The following is a 12,621-nucleotide window of genomic DNA, read 5'->3' on the forward strand; positions in this document are numbered from 1 at the left end:
TTCGCTTTCTCTGGTAGGTTTTGGGAAAATTATTTTTAATTGTTGTGTTTATCGCAAGACCTTAGAGCTAAGGAAGAAGAGCGAGAGTAAGTGGGAAGCAAATGCTTTTTCTGTGATAATCATTGCCATGCAGGCTAAGAAGAGGGAAGGAAAACTGACAGTTTTCTGACTAAGGGATGAAAAGGGGGTGAGAGAACGGGTGTTTTCAAGGGGCATAAATTCACAAGGCCCACACCAACACAGCAGCTCGTTTCCGAATTAACCAGATGGGTTAAATCAGGTCTAAATGAGGTTGTTCCGTAAAAGATCTTACCGTGTTTCATCTGAGTGGCCTGGTTTTATTCAAAAAGCTATTTTGTGGTTTAATAATTGCCACAACTTCATGTCAGTAGAAGACTGAAAGTACATGAGTATATTAAGGTGAGAGAGTACAAAATAAGCTATAATGCAATGTTTTTATCCAAATTATAATTCTTAAAAACGCTTTCACTGTGAGGAGGGGAGAAAGATGAGTCTTGTAGCTTCATTCACTTCAGTCATGTTTCTTCAGTTATGTTTATGCACTCTACAACACCTACACACACTCTCAAGCAACTACCATTTAACATTCACACACAGAACTGATGCCACTGTCTCTAGAAGCTGTTATGACACTTCTGAGTGTGAGTAAAAACTACATTTAATAAGGTAATCTATTAGTTCAGTTGCCACAAGCAGCAAGGAAATCAACCAAACACCGAGTGTACCACCACACTGATCATTTCTACGCCTTTAGTCCAGCCACTCTGGGAGGTTTGTTGGCATCAACTGCTCATTCATGACTGTATCACACTTTAAAAACTGAGTTTTGGCCTGGGGCTTATGCTATAAAACATACATTTGTTCTTATTACAATATTTATAGGTCGACGTAGGGTTAAAGTTGACTTTTTTTTTTACCCACCAGATTTTGTTTTATTATTATTATTATTTAGATTTTTGATAATGGTTTGTTCCACAAAGACCGCTGATCAACAGTTCTTACCGGATGTGGGCCTCAGCTTTAGTAGCTGCCTGGTTGTACTGTTCAGCCGTCTCCTTGTAAGTGTCAAAGTTCTGGAGGCAAAAAGAGAGAAAGAGAAAGAAATATAACAATCGATTCATCATTGCTTTACAGGATGGAAGGAGATCTACTCGGTTTCATGCTTGCAGTATGAAGTCACTTTTTTAAATCAATTTAAGAAAAAAAAGACATACCGATTCTATTTTCAGATTGCACTCGTACAAATCAAAAAAACAAGACAGACTAAGTCGAAAAATGAAGCCATTATTACTGTTTAACAACCTCGACCAATCTGCATAATATTCCTACATTCTTGACTTTTTTCCACAGTATTTTTGTTTTCAAATCAAGCTCTAATAGGCCAGCAATGATAAGCAAAATGCACAAAGCACTGCTGTAAATGTCACATTTGTTAAATTAGTGACCTTTGCATTTTTATAAATTTGAATTTTGATGGTCTGTTGGTGGTCCATAATGTTTTATTTCATTCAAGAAACTGTGGCATTTAAATAGCAATTACAGCACAGACGGCGCCCATGCCTACAGGGCGAGGTCGCGAACATCACACCTTTTAGCAGAATGATCAGTGGTCACAGGGTTAACGACACCAAATCTCAGCCACGCACTGGCGAGATCAAAGCAAGAACTCGGAACATTTTGGAAAATTGGATATTTAAAGCCATCAGCTTAGCAGTATGAACGATCGCCAAGTGAAATACAGTTTGTCTAAAATACCCCAAACACAAAGCAAATCTCTCTCGCCGCCCTCTCATCCAAATTCACAGTGAAGTAATCACCATTTTAAACCAATAACCGCAGCGCTCAAGCTTTTACTTAATTATTCCTTATATTCCCAATAGATGAGGCGATAGGAGAGGAAGATAATTGAAGTGACTGAGGAGAGAGGAGATGGGATCAAACACAAACCTCCCCCACAATCCTTCGCCCTCGACTTCCCCCAGTGCCCCCTAGTCATTTTCATATCTCATTATTTCAAGCTGATCTGCAGACATGCTATTCCTGATCTGAAAGTCTGGTGTTGGAGGAGACTCAAGTAATGTCACAAGAATCTTTTCCCTTAATCCTATCTGCGAGTATTCACTACAACATAATAAAATGCCGCTCTACTGTTCTCTAAAATCAAAAAGATTCGAGTTGGAAGTCTCATATGGTGGAAGGTGCGTCAGATCTGCAGTGACCACAGTATTCATCCTGAGAATGTGGCTTTAATAACGTACTTCAGATTCAGTGTCAGCAATGTAAGGGAAGGTTTGTATTGATCAGAGTGATTCCAAGTTGTTATTGCTGTCCCACAATCCAACACTTTAACAACTCTGCAATGACCAGTGGGAAGTGTTATCTATACACTATTCTGTGTGTTCTTCCTTGGCCGTGATCAATCTCATTTACACATATTTCCAATTTCTTTTTTTGAGCAAGCAAATGTTTTGAACACTTTTGTCTACTTATATTTCTTGGCTCATTGATCTTTTACTTGCCAGCAAAGACGTTTACACGGTTTAAATTGTCTTTGCGTTTTAAACTGTTGATAATTCAGAACTTTATTGGAAAAAAGAGAGAGAAAAAATACAATAGTATTTCCATCCACTTAAACAATTTCTCACAATTTTGGGGATTATGAGAACAGCTTTCTGTAGCAGTCCCAATAAAAATGGTTTTACTCCTCAACTATGAAGTGAGAATACATCCCGAGTCCCAGAATTCTATTGATACCTCAACAACAAAAGTCCTGATGCCTGCAAATTCTTGCAAACATCTGATTGGCTCATTATTTTTTGAACCAGCCTCACAGAGAACTTCGACATAAACAGATTAGGACAGCTGTTCGGCAAAACTGTAAACAAGCTGCTGAAAATTTGAATTAGAAAAGAAACGACTGAATGTGTTTAGCAACAGTTCACCTTTCCAATCTTATCGGCGTCTGTGCGACGTGTTGGATGTCACGGTAATTTACAAAGTGGAAACGCCAAACATCCCTGGGTGTGGGACTTTATCCTTGCCAGTTATGCTTCCTGGCTGTGTTATATTGGATTATCCAGGACAGGACTCAGGATTAGACTCCTGTTGCCGCAGAGTCTCCCAGATGCCAATGTATGGCTGAGGCTTAAATACCACACCTTGACAGGAGGGTAATGACTGCAGCTGGAAAGCTTAAAAGTGAAGAACACTCCTCGGTACTGCATACCTGTGTCACCCAAAACAGTGGCAGACATCAGAACTCCAGCTTAAACGTCCTTATTAATCTAATAAACACTATTATCTGGCATTTCTAAAAACCAAGCCCAGGATTTATGGACATTAAAGAAGCAGGCTTATTGCTTATCAGAGGGGAGCTGGTTAATACTTCGGCTGCTGCTTTGGGACGATGGTCGTGACTTAGCCTTCAGCCTCAGGTCAGGGACTCGGTGGGTAGACTCAACAGAGGAAAGCTGAGATGAAACGTGAAAGTCGATGGTTGCCTTGTGGGACATCCAGTGCTTAAGACAAGATAAAAAAAAAAAAGAAAAAATGGGCTCCACAGGGGTTTGAACAAATGGGTCCTTGCGATTATGCAGGACATAGAGAGTAAAGCAGCAGCACGGGAAGCAGCATGTAGATGTTAGAAGGTAAAGTGAACCTCTGTCTTACAATGAGATGTTTCACAGCAGATGACTGACCAGAATACTGCAATTCCTGGGTACTAGTATGGGTGAAAATCCACCGAATGTGAGCGGGTAGAAGATGAGGGAACACAAAATATGAATTCTTAGTTTTTCAGCAAATTAACCACATGAAATCTGCACATCATTTTCCTCCCTTTATTTACTGTACGGGAGAAAATCGTATTGCTGCGCTATTCAGATTCACATCCACATTGTGGTGTTACTGTGGCCACATTTTGTTTTGTTATTTTGAAATCATTTCTTATTTCCACTTGTTCTTTGGCTAAATGTGTTGTCAGAACCTGTAAAAGGATTGCTGAGAAACCTGGGAGTGTGCTGCACACCGTTGTGAAGATGCTACATGAAGTGTTCAGTGCATGTGTGAAACATATTTACTTGTGCTTTCTGTCCTGCAATCAAAGATTTTATGAAAAAATGTTTAAAAATCCATTGCTGTGTCTATAAGGAAGCTTTTAGAGGTAATAAGATAGTGATTGATATATGGCTTTCAGTTTGGAAAACACACTGATCACAAAGTTCTCCTGCATGCAGAACATTCATTTGGGAGAAAATCTGCAGCTCTTTCAATACTTTGTATCACCAAAATAGTGATGAAGTCTTTTTTGTTTTTTTTTAAGAGATTCTCAGAAATTTTATCGTGGAATTAACTGAAAATCAATCAATTTTTCAGGCTGAAGCATCTCGTACATCCTTTCCAAACAACAAGAAAAAACAAAGCACTACCACATTTTATCCAAGGCCATTTACAAAAAATATTTTACATTTTTATTTAAGAGAAATTTGCACCAAACATTGCAAGGCAAAAAAAAAACTAGTTGGCTAAACAATGAAACATCTGCCCCCCTCCCTGGCTGCATATCAGTTATATCACAATAAACTGGAAAGATGAGCAGCTATTTTGGATAGAAAGACGCACAGAATGACAGCTGTTGCTAGTGCTAAACATACCCGGGCCACTTCCAGAGGGTTTAGCCAGATAAGCTCTTATCCTGCCCGGTCTCAGAAGATAATGCAGCTCATCACAACAATGAACCTGTAAGATTCACTTCCACTTATCTTTGTTGATGTTAAAGGCTTCAGGATGTGAATGGAACAAGCGTTGTCTGAATACACTGAGAAGGGACACCAAACCGCAGCTTCCACAGCGTTTAGCGCAAAATGCCTCACACTATCTAAAATCCGATATGTTTATTGAGGAATTTGAATTGAGGCTTCAAATGGTCCTGAGTGCTTCCCTTCTTCAGCGTAGTGGGCTAATTTCAATAAAAATTAATTCAGTTTGCTTGGTTTCATTCAAAACATCATAATTCTGGCCGAACAAATACATCAGAGAAAATAAGAAAATAATGAGAAAGAATGCAGAAGAAAAGTTTGGAAAGGATGGTCCAGCGTCTTCACTTCAAACACGTGTTCATTGATCAAAACGCTGTTTGGTGGCAGGCAACCGGCACCGGCTCCAGCAAAGCTCTCATGACACCACTATCACTGCCACACACACCCCGAGCTCTTCCCAGCCACTTCCACCCATCGGGACAAAAACCCAACGTGGAGAGACGGGGGGGGGGGGGGGGGGGGGGGGGGGGGGGGGTGTGATAACCCTCAGAGGGGAAAAACAGGGTTTTTGGGGTTGTTGGAAAGGCTCACGGAGAGGATTAGTGTGGATGCATGTGTGCGTGTTTGTGTATAAGCTTGCATACATGCAGGTGTGTGTGACTAAATGGGGTGTTTGTACTTGAATGGTGGCGCTCAGATGATCCCTGCGTGCGCACGTGTCTGAACACCTTGGAGGAGCCGCGGACTGAGATGGTTTTGATGTTAGGATTTCGAGAGGGGAGAGGGGGGTGGGGAGGTGGGTTTCACGCTCTGCGTCTGGACGAAGCCGGATTAATTCCTTTTTTTTTTTCTTTTCCCCTACGAGGGAGCAGTTGACAAAAGGGTAGGAAGAGCGGATTAAAAGAGGTGAATTTTAAAGTCAGACTTGTTTACAGAGTCACAAGGTATGTTGCCACAGGAAGACAGATACTCTCCCTTTGCACTGTGGAAAGATTAAGGAGCCATCTGAAAAATAAATGAGAGCGGTGGGGACTACAGGGGGAAGGAGAATTAGACTACATGTGCTTGGGTTTTATGTGCGCGAGTAAAAGTTGTCCGTTCGGGGAGACGAAATGACTGCATCACAACAGGGACGGGAGCCTTTATACAAACATACTGTCCTGCTATCATCGTTTATCCCTTTGGTAAACTGGACAGTACTGCACATCTGTGTGTGTCTTTTCACAGGTACCCAACCAAACACACCGTGATTACACACTCAGTTATTAGCCTATTAGAAAAGGCTGCTGATGAGCCAAAGTAAAATGTTGACCCAAGAGAAGATCACACACCAATTACCAGAGGATTCTCCTCCTAATGGATCCGTTCTTGCCCTGCGCTTAAATGTTTGACACAAAGCATCAAGACATTCGACCAGGGAAAAACTACATAAGCTTGAGTGTCTACTTGTTGTGCAATTTGTCAACAAAAATCAATGCTAAATAGACAAACTGCAGCCAATGAGATTGCAAACAGCACAAAGACATATTTCCATGACATTAAAAATCTGCTTGATGCAAAATACATGTGAACATAATCAAAAGACAACAGAATTTAGAACTGAAGCGAAGGGATCGTTATGCTAAACTATGGAGAGCTTTCTTCAAGACCCAGCCGAGTCATATTCCAGTTCTAAGTGGGACATATTAATGTTTCTGTTTGTGCTTCATATGTTTTGTATCAGACCTGTGACTGTCACTATTCAGGTTTTAAGACGCTCCCTTTTTTTCCTGCTTAACTGAAATCTGCAACAGGTATGTGAGTGAATGGAATAAAGATGGGCAGGGAAATGGAGAGGAGAACCATGAAAGGATCGCTGGATGAATGGAGTGCTCGACGGGAAAATGAAGGAAGAGGAGGAGGTAGATGGACGCCGGCTCAGGAGAGACTGTTAAACGCAGTCCATATAGCCTCTTTATCTCTCGCTCTCAGTCCTCCTCTTTCTCACTCCCTCATCCACCATGCAGGTCAGCTGCAAGCAAGTGAGGAGTGGGGAGAAGAAGAAGAAGAAGAAAAAAAAAAGATAGAAAAAGGACTGCGGCAGCAAGTGGAGAAGATAGAGCGTCCTGCGCTCTTCTGCCAATCAGTCTTTTCCGTCAAGCATTGCGGCGCGTGCTGCACGGCTCGCCGAGGCCCTTACATTTAACTCGGCTATGTAAAAGGTTTTCTCAGAGGCCTAAAGGAGGCGAGTGCCAGGGACCAGATAAGGTCCCCCCATCTGCCTGATGGGCCCTGCCCGCTGGGAGGGGGCGGCGGCGGCGTTGGGGGGGGTCGGGAGTAGGGTTCAAGTCCCAAAGAGCATCTAGTGAATACTTGAGGGGGAGCTGTGGGTGTAAAAGAGGGGAAGAGCAGATTGGCTTTAGGATCGGAGGAACGAGTGTGAAAGTGTATCTGCGTCTACCATTATTAAAGGTGCATTAAGGAGTTTTTCAACTTTAAAAATACTTATTTTCCACCATAAATATGTTACACATTTTTAATGATGTGTACAATGTGCCCTGACATATTCATTACAAGTACCTCTAACAGCGCTAAATTGTCACTTGAAAGTTGCAGTGCCGGTCCGGCACCAGCATTTTTTTGGGGAGAATTTGAAAGGAATGACGTAATGCGCGCTCCGGCTGGCCTGATTTAGTTAGGTTTCATTTTGTCCGCCATTACTCCGCCAGATGCTTAGTGAGCAACAAATGAGCAGGATCTTCCAGAAAGTAAGAAAAGACCGGCTTCTAGCACTGCCACAGCTCCAGCACAGACTCCACCAGGCAAGAGAAACTTAAATTTTACTCGAGCGTGACTAAAAGAGCGAGAAGGAGTTCCCCTCTTCCGTGCACGCGAGCCACAGGCACGAGTTTTTCACTAAGCTGCATTACGCCCAAGGCCTGCAGGGGGCGCTGTTTCGCATAAAACTTGCAAACTCCTTAATGTACCTTTAAACCGACACTAAGGAACTTTTCAACCTTAATAAAACATTTTAATATCTTTTGTGATGATACATCGACTTACAACTAGTTGAATGAGCCCTCTGTCACAGACTGAGGGCGTCAGTATTGCTTTCGCTTGGACTAAGCAGCTGTGAGGAGGGTGGTAGGAACCCTGCACACTAAAAAACTCCAAATATGCGGACTGCTTTACGGTATGCGTCACATCATGATATAACATTGTTTAGCCACCATTAGATCCATTAGATTCATTACCTCGTCGCTATCCATCTTTTACACAGCCACTGGAAACAAATGTAGGCGAGTTCAGTCCGACAGCATGCCACCGGGAGCAGCATTTTACGATGTCACGCGCTAGTCCTCATGGGAACTGTAGCATTCCTTCAGGCAAAACACTACCGCTTTTGTCCACTGGCGCCGCCAAAATCAACGAAAACTGAAAGTTCCTTAGTGTTGCTTTAAGATTCTTTTATTTTGCTCATTGTGCGTTTTGTGGTCAGTCATTATCAATTTATTCTTCAAAAAAGAAAACATTTTTCTTTTTCCTCTGCCTTTCCATCTTTTAGATTTTTCAGTATGCTCGTTTTATCTGGCCACAATTTCTCTCCGCAGCTTTATGTATTTTCTACCATTTCCCGAGAAAACAAGTGTTGTTTTTCCCCTGCACAAAAATCATTCGCCAGTGCCAAACTTGCTCCACTCAGTCTCTTTTTAAACCTGCTCAAGTTTACTCCGTACATCGGAAGCAAGCTTCATCAAACCACTGTTCCTGTGGCTTTTACACAGTGTAGAAGATCAACAACACATTAGCGCTCTAGCTGAGAGAACACAAGACATAATTTCTTAAAAGCACCCAACAAGCTGCTTCTATATTTTTTTTCCATTTCGTGAAAAGACCACAGGGTCGCTGGCAAAAGGATGCAGCGATGAGAAAAGCAGAGAACATTTCATTAGGCGGCGGAAGCTGTCTGAGAAATCTCTCTTGAGTGCTGGTCCATCAACAGCAAGTCGTGACTCTCATCCGCCCGCTGAAACTTTCAATTCATTTACATTGACATTGGTATGTGGGCTTGACATTTTTGAGACGGTAGAGAACGGAGTATCTTGTACTTCGGCATGATTTTAATCTCTCAGGAGGGCGAGGAACATGTCACTTTAAGATGTGTTTTGATACTGCTAATGTGCGAAGGCGGCTTTTCTCTGAAAGCCTACAGGATGTTATTTCCTCATTAGTGTTGTCTCCTCCTGTATGTGTCAACACTTAAAAATCCACATATCTCACAATTCCACCTTCTTCGGAAAAAAAAAAATTAACCATTTCAAATCTTTGGGATTTATATAAGATTTTAAAAACACCAAATACAGTTAAAACATATTGATTTTAAAAAAAACATTTGAAAGAGTGTTTTGGAAAGAGAATAAACATAAGTAGATTTAAAAATGGTAATATGAAGGGAAAAATACTTTACCTTTTTCTCCAGTATTTCTAATTGCTCCTTATAGAAGCTGGATATGCTGGTGAGCTCCTGTTCTTTCCGCTCCAGCTGTTTGGCCTGAGAAACAGAAGACAAAGGAAGGAAAAGAAGAAAACTTAATTCAACAAACCAATTAAATAAATGCCTTTTCAAAATAATAAATGAGGCCAAGACATTTCTGGTATTCTGCATAATGTCACATGGGAAAAAAAAACATTTATTATGAAAACAAGCTCACATTCTTTGAACATCATTAGGGCTGGGAACAAAATTAGAAAGTATAATAATAAGGATGACGATGAATGACATCAAACCATGTAAATGTAATGGATTAAATGATACATTCAAAACTTCAGTTTATAATAAGGCTGTAAAACCCAGACACCAGAGAGCATGCTGGGATGCTCTATCGGCAGACAGGGCAGAGTTTTCCATTTCCCGCCAATATGGAGTAACTTCACACAGCCATCGAAGAGGAGTGGAGCAACAACCAGATCAGACTACATTTGAAACAGATGTGAGTGGTCACACCAAACACTGACTTGCTTTCTGACCCCCCGGATTGCCCCCAGACAGTAAAACTGCACATTTTAGAGTGTGCTTCAATTGTGGTCAGCCTAACGAGACACACCTGTTGATTAATCCTGCTGTCTAATCAGCACCTTGATCTGCCACACCTGTGAGGTGGATGGATCGTCTCGGCAAACTAACAGAGTTAGACGAATCTGTCAATATTTGAGAGAAACAGGTCTTTTGTATAAACAGAAGAAGTCTTCGATCGTTCAGTTCAGCTCATGAAAGACAAAAGTGTCTTTTCAGAACTTGCTGCAGGCCATTACCCAGACACATTAGGACGCATTTAGCAAACAGGATGTAATCTGGACACCTCTGCTTTGTTTGCGTGTTTGCCATTTGTGAAGCCGGCTTCCCATTTCAGTGATTTCATTTCTACCAAACAAACACGAGAAAAGATTAAATCAGTGCCACCCAGTGTCTGAGTGTCTTTGATTGAGACTGAAATGAAAAGGCACTTTACAAATTTCTGACCGGCAGTAACGTATGACAAATGCGAAAATAGTGCAAATACTACAGATACTTGCTGAGCTGACCTTACAGATAACTTGTGCGATTTTTATAGTTTCTGGAACTGCTTCAACAAATGTGGAATCATGAGGTTAACGCGACTCAGCTGCTGTATCAGGATATTCAGAGAAGAAAATGCTGTGTCAGACACAGCAATGAGCAACAGCACATTAAAAAAAATGATTCCTCACCAACAGAGTCATGCCACAGACACTTTAGAAGACCATGACAAATGTTATTAGCAATAAAGTACAGGCTTAACGTTTCCCTTCATTGCTCTGTAGGTGCATAAATGTATAATAAATGCATTTGATGAAAACACACCTCAGAAAGCCCCAGCACATACACACTACAGTAAAACACACACCGGGTACACAGTGGCAGGTCCTTGTAATGCAACAAAACTTACAAAACTACTCAGGTGGCATGAGACTGGCACCGCTGCGGCGGGGGTTGACATGGCGCCGCTGGCATTAGGATGAGGTGACAGACTTTAATAAGCCCGCTGAGCCAAGCTTTGACAGGCAGCAAGATGGCGGAGGATGGCTGTAGGTGTACCCATAGCTTGGGCCAAGGCGAGGCGGAGCAGCATGCATGCAGAGGAAAACAGGAGGCAGACGTCAAAATGAAAGAATGTAGAAAACAAGTCGCCAGTTCAGCGTGAAATCAGAAATGTACTCTCACTGAGGGAGTTTAAAGAAAAGAGTGACTTTACAATGATATTCTACAACGTGGGATGTGGCTTCTGCATGAAGACACCTCTTGTCGACATCCAGTTTACAAGTTTAGTGTTAGTCGGCAATGCTTTAAAGAAAATGAAGTAAAATATTAGGTTTCTATACAGGGAAAATTGAAAGCGCATGTAATGACTCAGAAATCCAAAGAGACGTGCAGGCACAAAGTTAAAAAGCACTGCAAAAGCATGAGGTTGCTAAAGAATATTCAATGCTTAATGGATAGTGCTGAAGGACATAGAACATAATTCACATTGAAGAATCTGGAATAAAACTGACTATTAAAAAAAGTAATGAAGATCACAACAGTGCAGTGATTCTCAACCCCTTATTCTCTCCTCCCTACACACACGATCAAGTCTAGCAGACCTGATTCACCTACTTTAGATGCATCCTACCTGGACAAATGGGAATAAGCAGAGACATGTTCTCTGTGAAAATCTGCTCAGTATAAATTGTAAATTTATCTTATTTTCAGTTATCCAATCACTGCAGTCGAGATCAGTTCTGAATTGAATAAAATGAAAAGAAAACATTTGCCTGTACAGTTACTGACCTGTGACTTTACTATGAAAGGAAGAGTGTGTGAAACACATTACATTTTGTTGAATGAAATGCAAAACATCAAAGAAGAGCTGCAGCAGCTTCAAACGCTGAACCACACGTGATAATATGAGCCCGTTACAGGATGGCTGAGCTCTGTGTGTAATCTGTACGGCCCGACATATGTGTGCTGGCATTTTAAATTGACGGTTAATTAGTGCTTGTGGAGGGCACTTGTGAACACACATTGTTTCAAACCAATATGGGTAATGAGAGAAACTGTGCTGCAGCCGCTATGAACACGATATGGTGCATGAACACAGTGGAACTGGCTGCGGGTGAGGCAGCAAAAGGCAGCTCTGGGGCCTGGATCCACGCAGCACCGTGAGAGAACGTGTGTATTATGAAAACATCAGACACGCGTACACACACTGTGTTATGGTGTAATGATGAATGATTACTGTATCCAAGTTGTGCATTAGCAAAAGCGATACAGATCAGACAGAAAAAGAAAAAAAAAAATCTTCCTTTACTGATCTTCTGATCTGCTGTGCTTCCTCCTGATATGGCGAGTACAGACATGCCGATTCGTACACTTGCACTGATTGACATTGCGTTCATTGTTATCCAATCTGATCTCAGCCTAACTTAACAGGCACGTGCATTCCCACAGAACACATCTGCAAATCCCCATACTGTGCTCACTGCGCTGCTTTCCTCCTACAGCAACTGTTCGATGCTTAAGGCGTGTGTGTGTGTGTGTGTGTGTGTGTAAAATCACCTCTGCCAGCAGCACAGATGATGTGTAATTTTCTAGCTGAATACCTCCCAAAGTGTTGTTGTGTGGAATGGTAGCGGCAGCACACTCACAGACTCGCTTTAATGCACAATGAAAACATGACATTTGAATAGAGAACAGAGAGTGTGTATGGGTGCGAGAGAGAGAGAGAGAGAGAGAGAGAGAGAGAGAGAGAGAGAGAGAGAGAGAGAGAGGGAGAGAGAGAGGGAGAGAGAGACAGAAGGAGGAAGA

General features: G+C 41.8%; 1 protein-coding gene across 2 annotated transcripts in view; it reads right to left on the bottom strand.

Annotated features, from left to right (window-relative positions):
* The window catches only part of chchd6b (coiled-coil-helix-coiled-coil-helix domain containing 6b), an 80,163-nt gene that overhangs the window by 27,425 nt on the left and 40,117 nt on the right, over positions 1-12,621 (bottom strand). For both annotated transcript variants that reach the window (XM_030092243.1, XM_030092244.1), the window contains 2 exons: positions 9,226-9,309; positions 1,024-1,094 (listed from right to left, as the gene is read on the bottom strand). In XM_030092243.1, coding sequence (XP_029948103.1) covers positions 1,024-1,094; positions 9,226-9,309 — 155 coding nt within the window. The remainder of the gene's footprint in view (positions 1-1,023; positions 1,095-9,225; positions 9,310-12,621) is intronic.

This window comes from Salarias fasciatus, chromosome 5, assembly GCF_902148845.1.
Source record: "Salarias fasciatus chromosome 5, fSalaFa1.1, whole genome shotgun sequence".
Lineage (NCBI taxonomy): Eukaryota > Metazoa > Chordata > Actinopteri > Blenniiformes > Blenniidae > Salarias > Salarias fasciatus.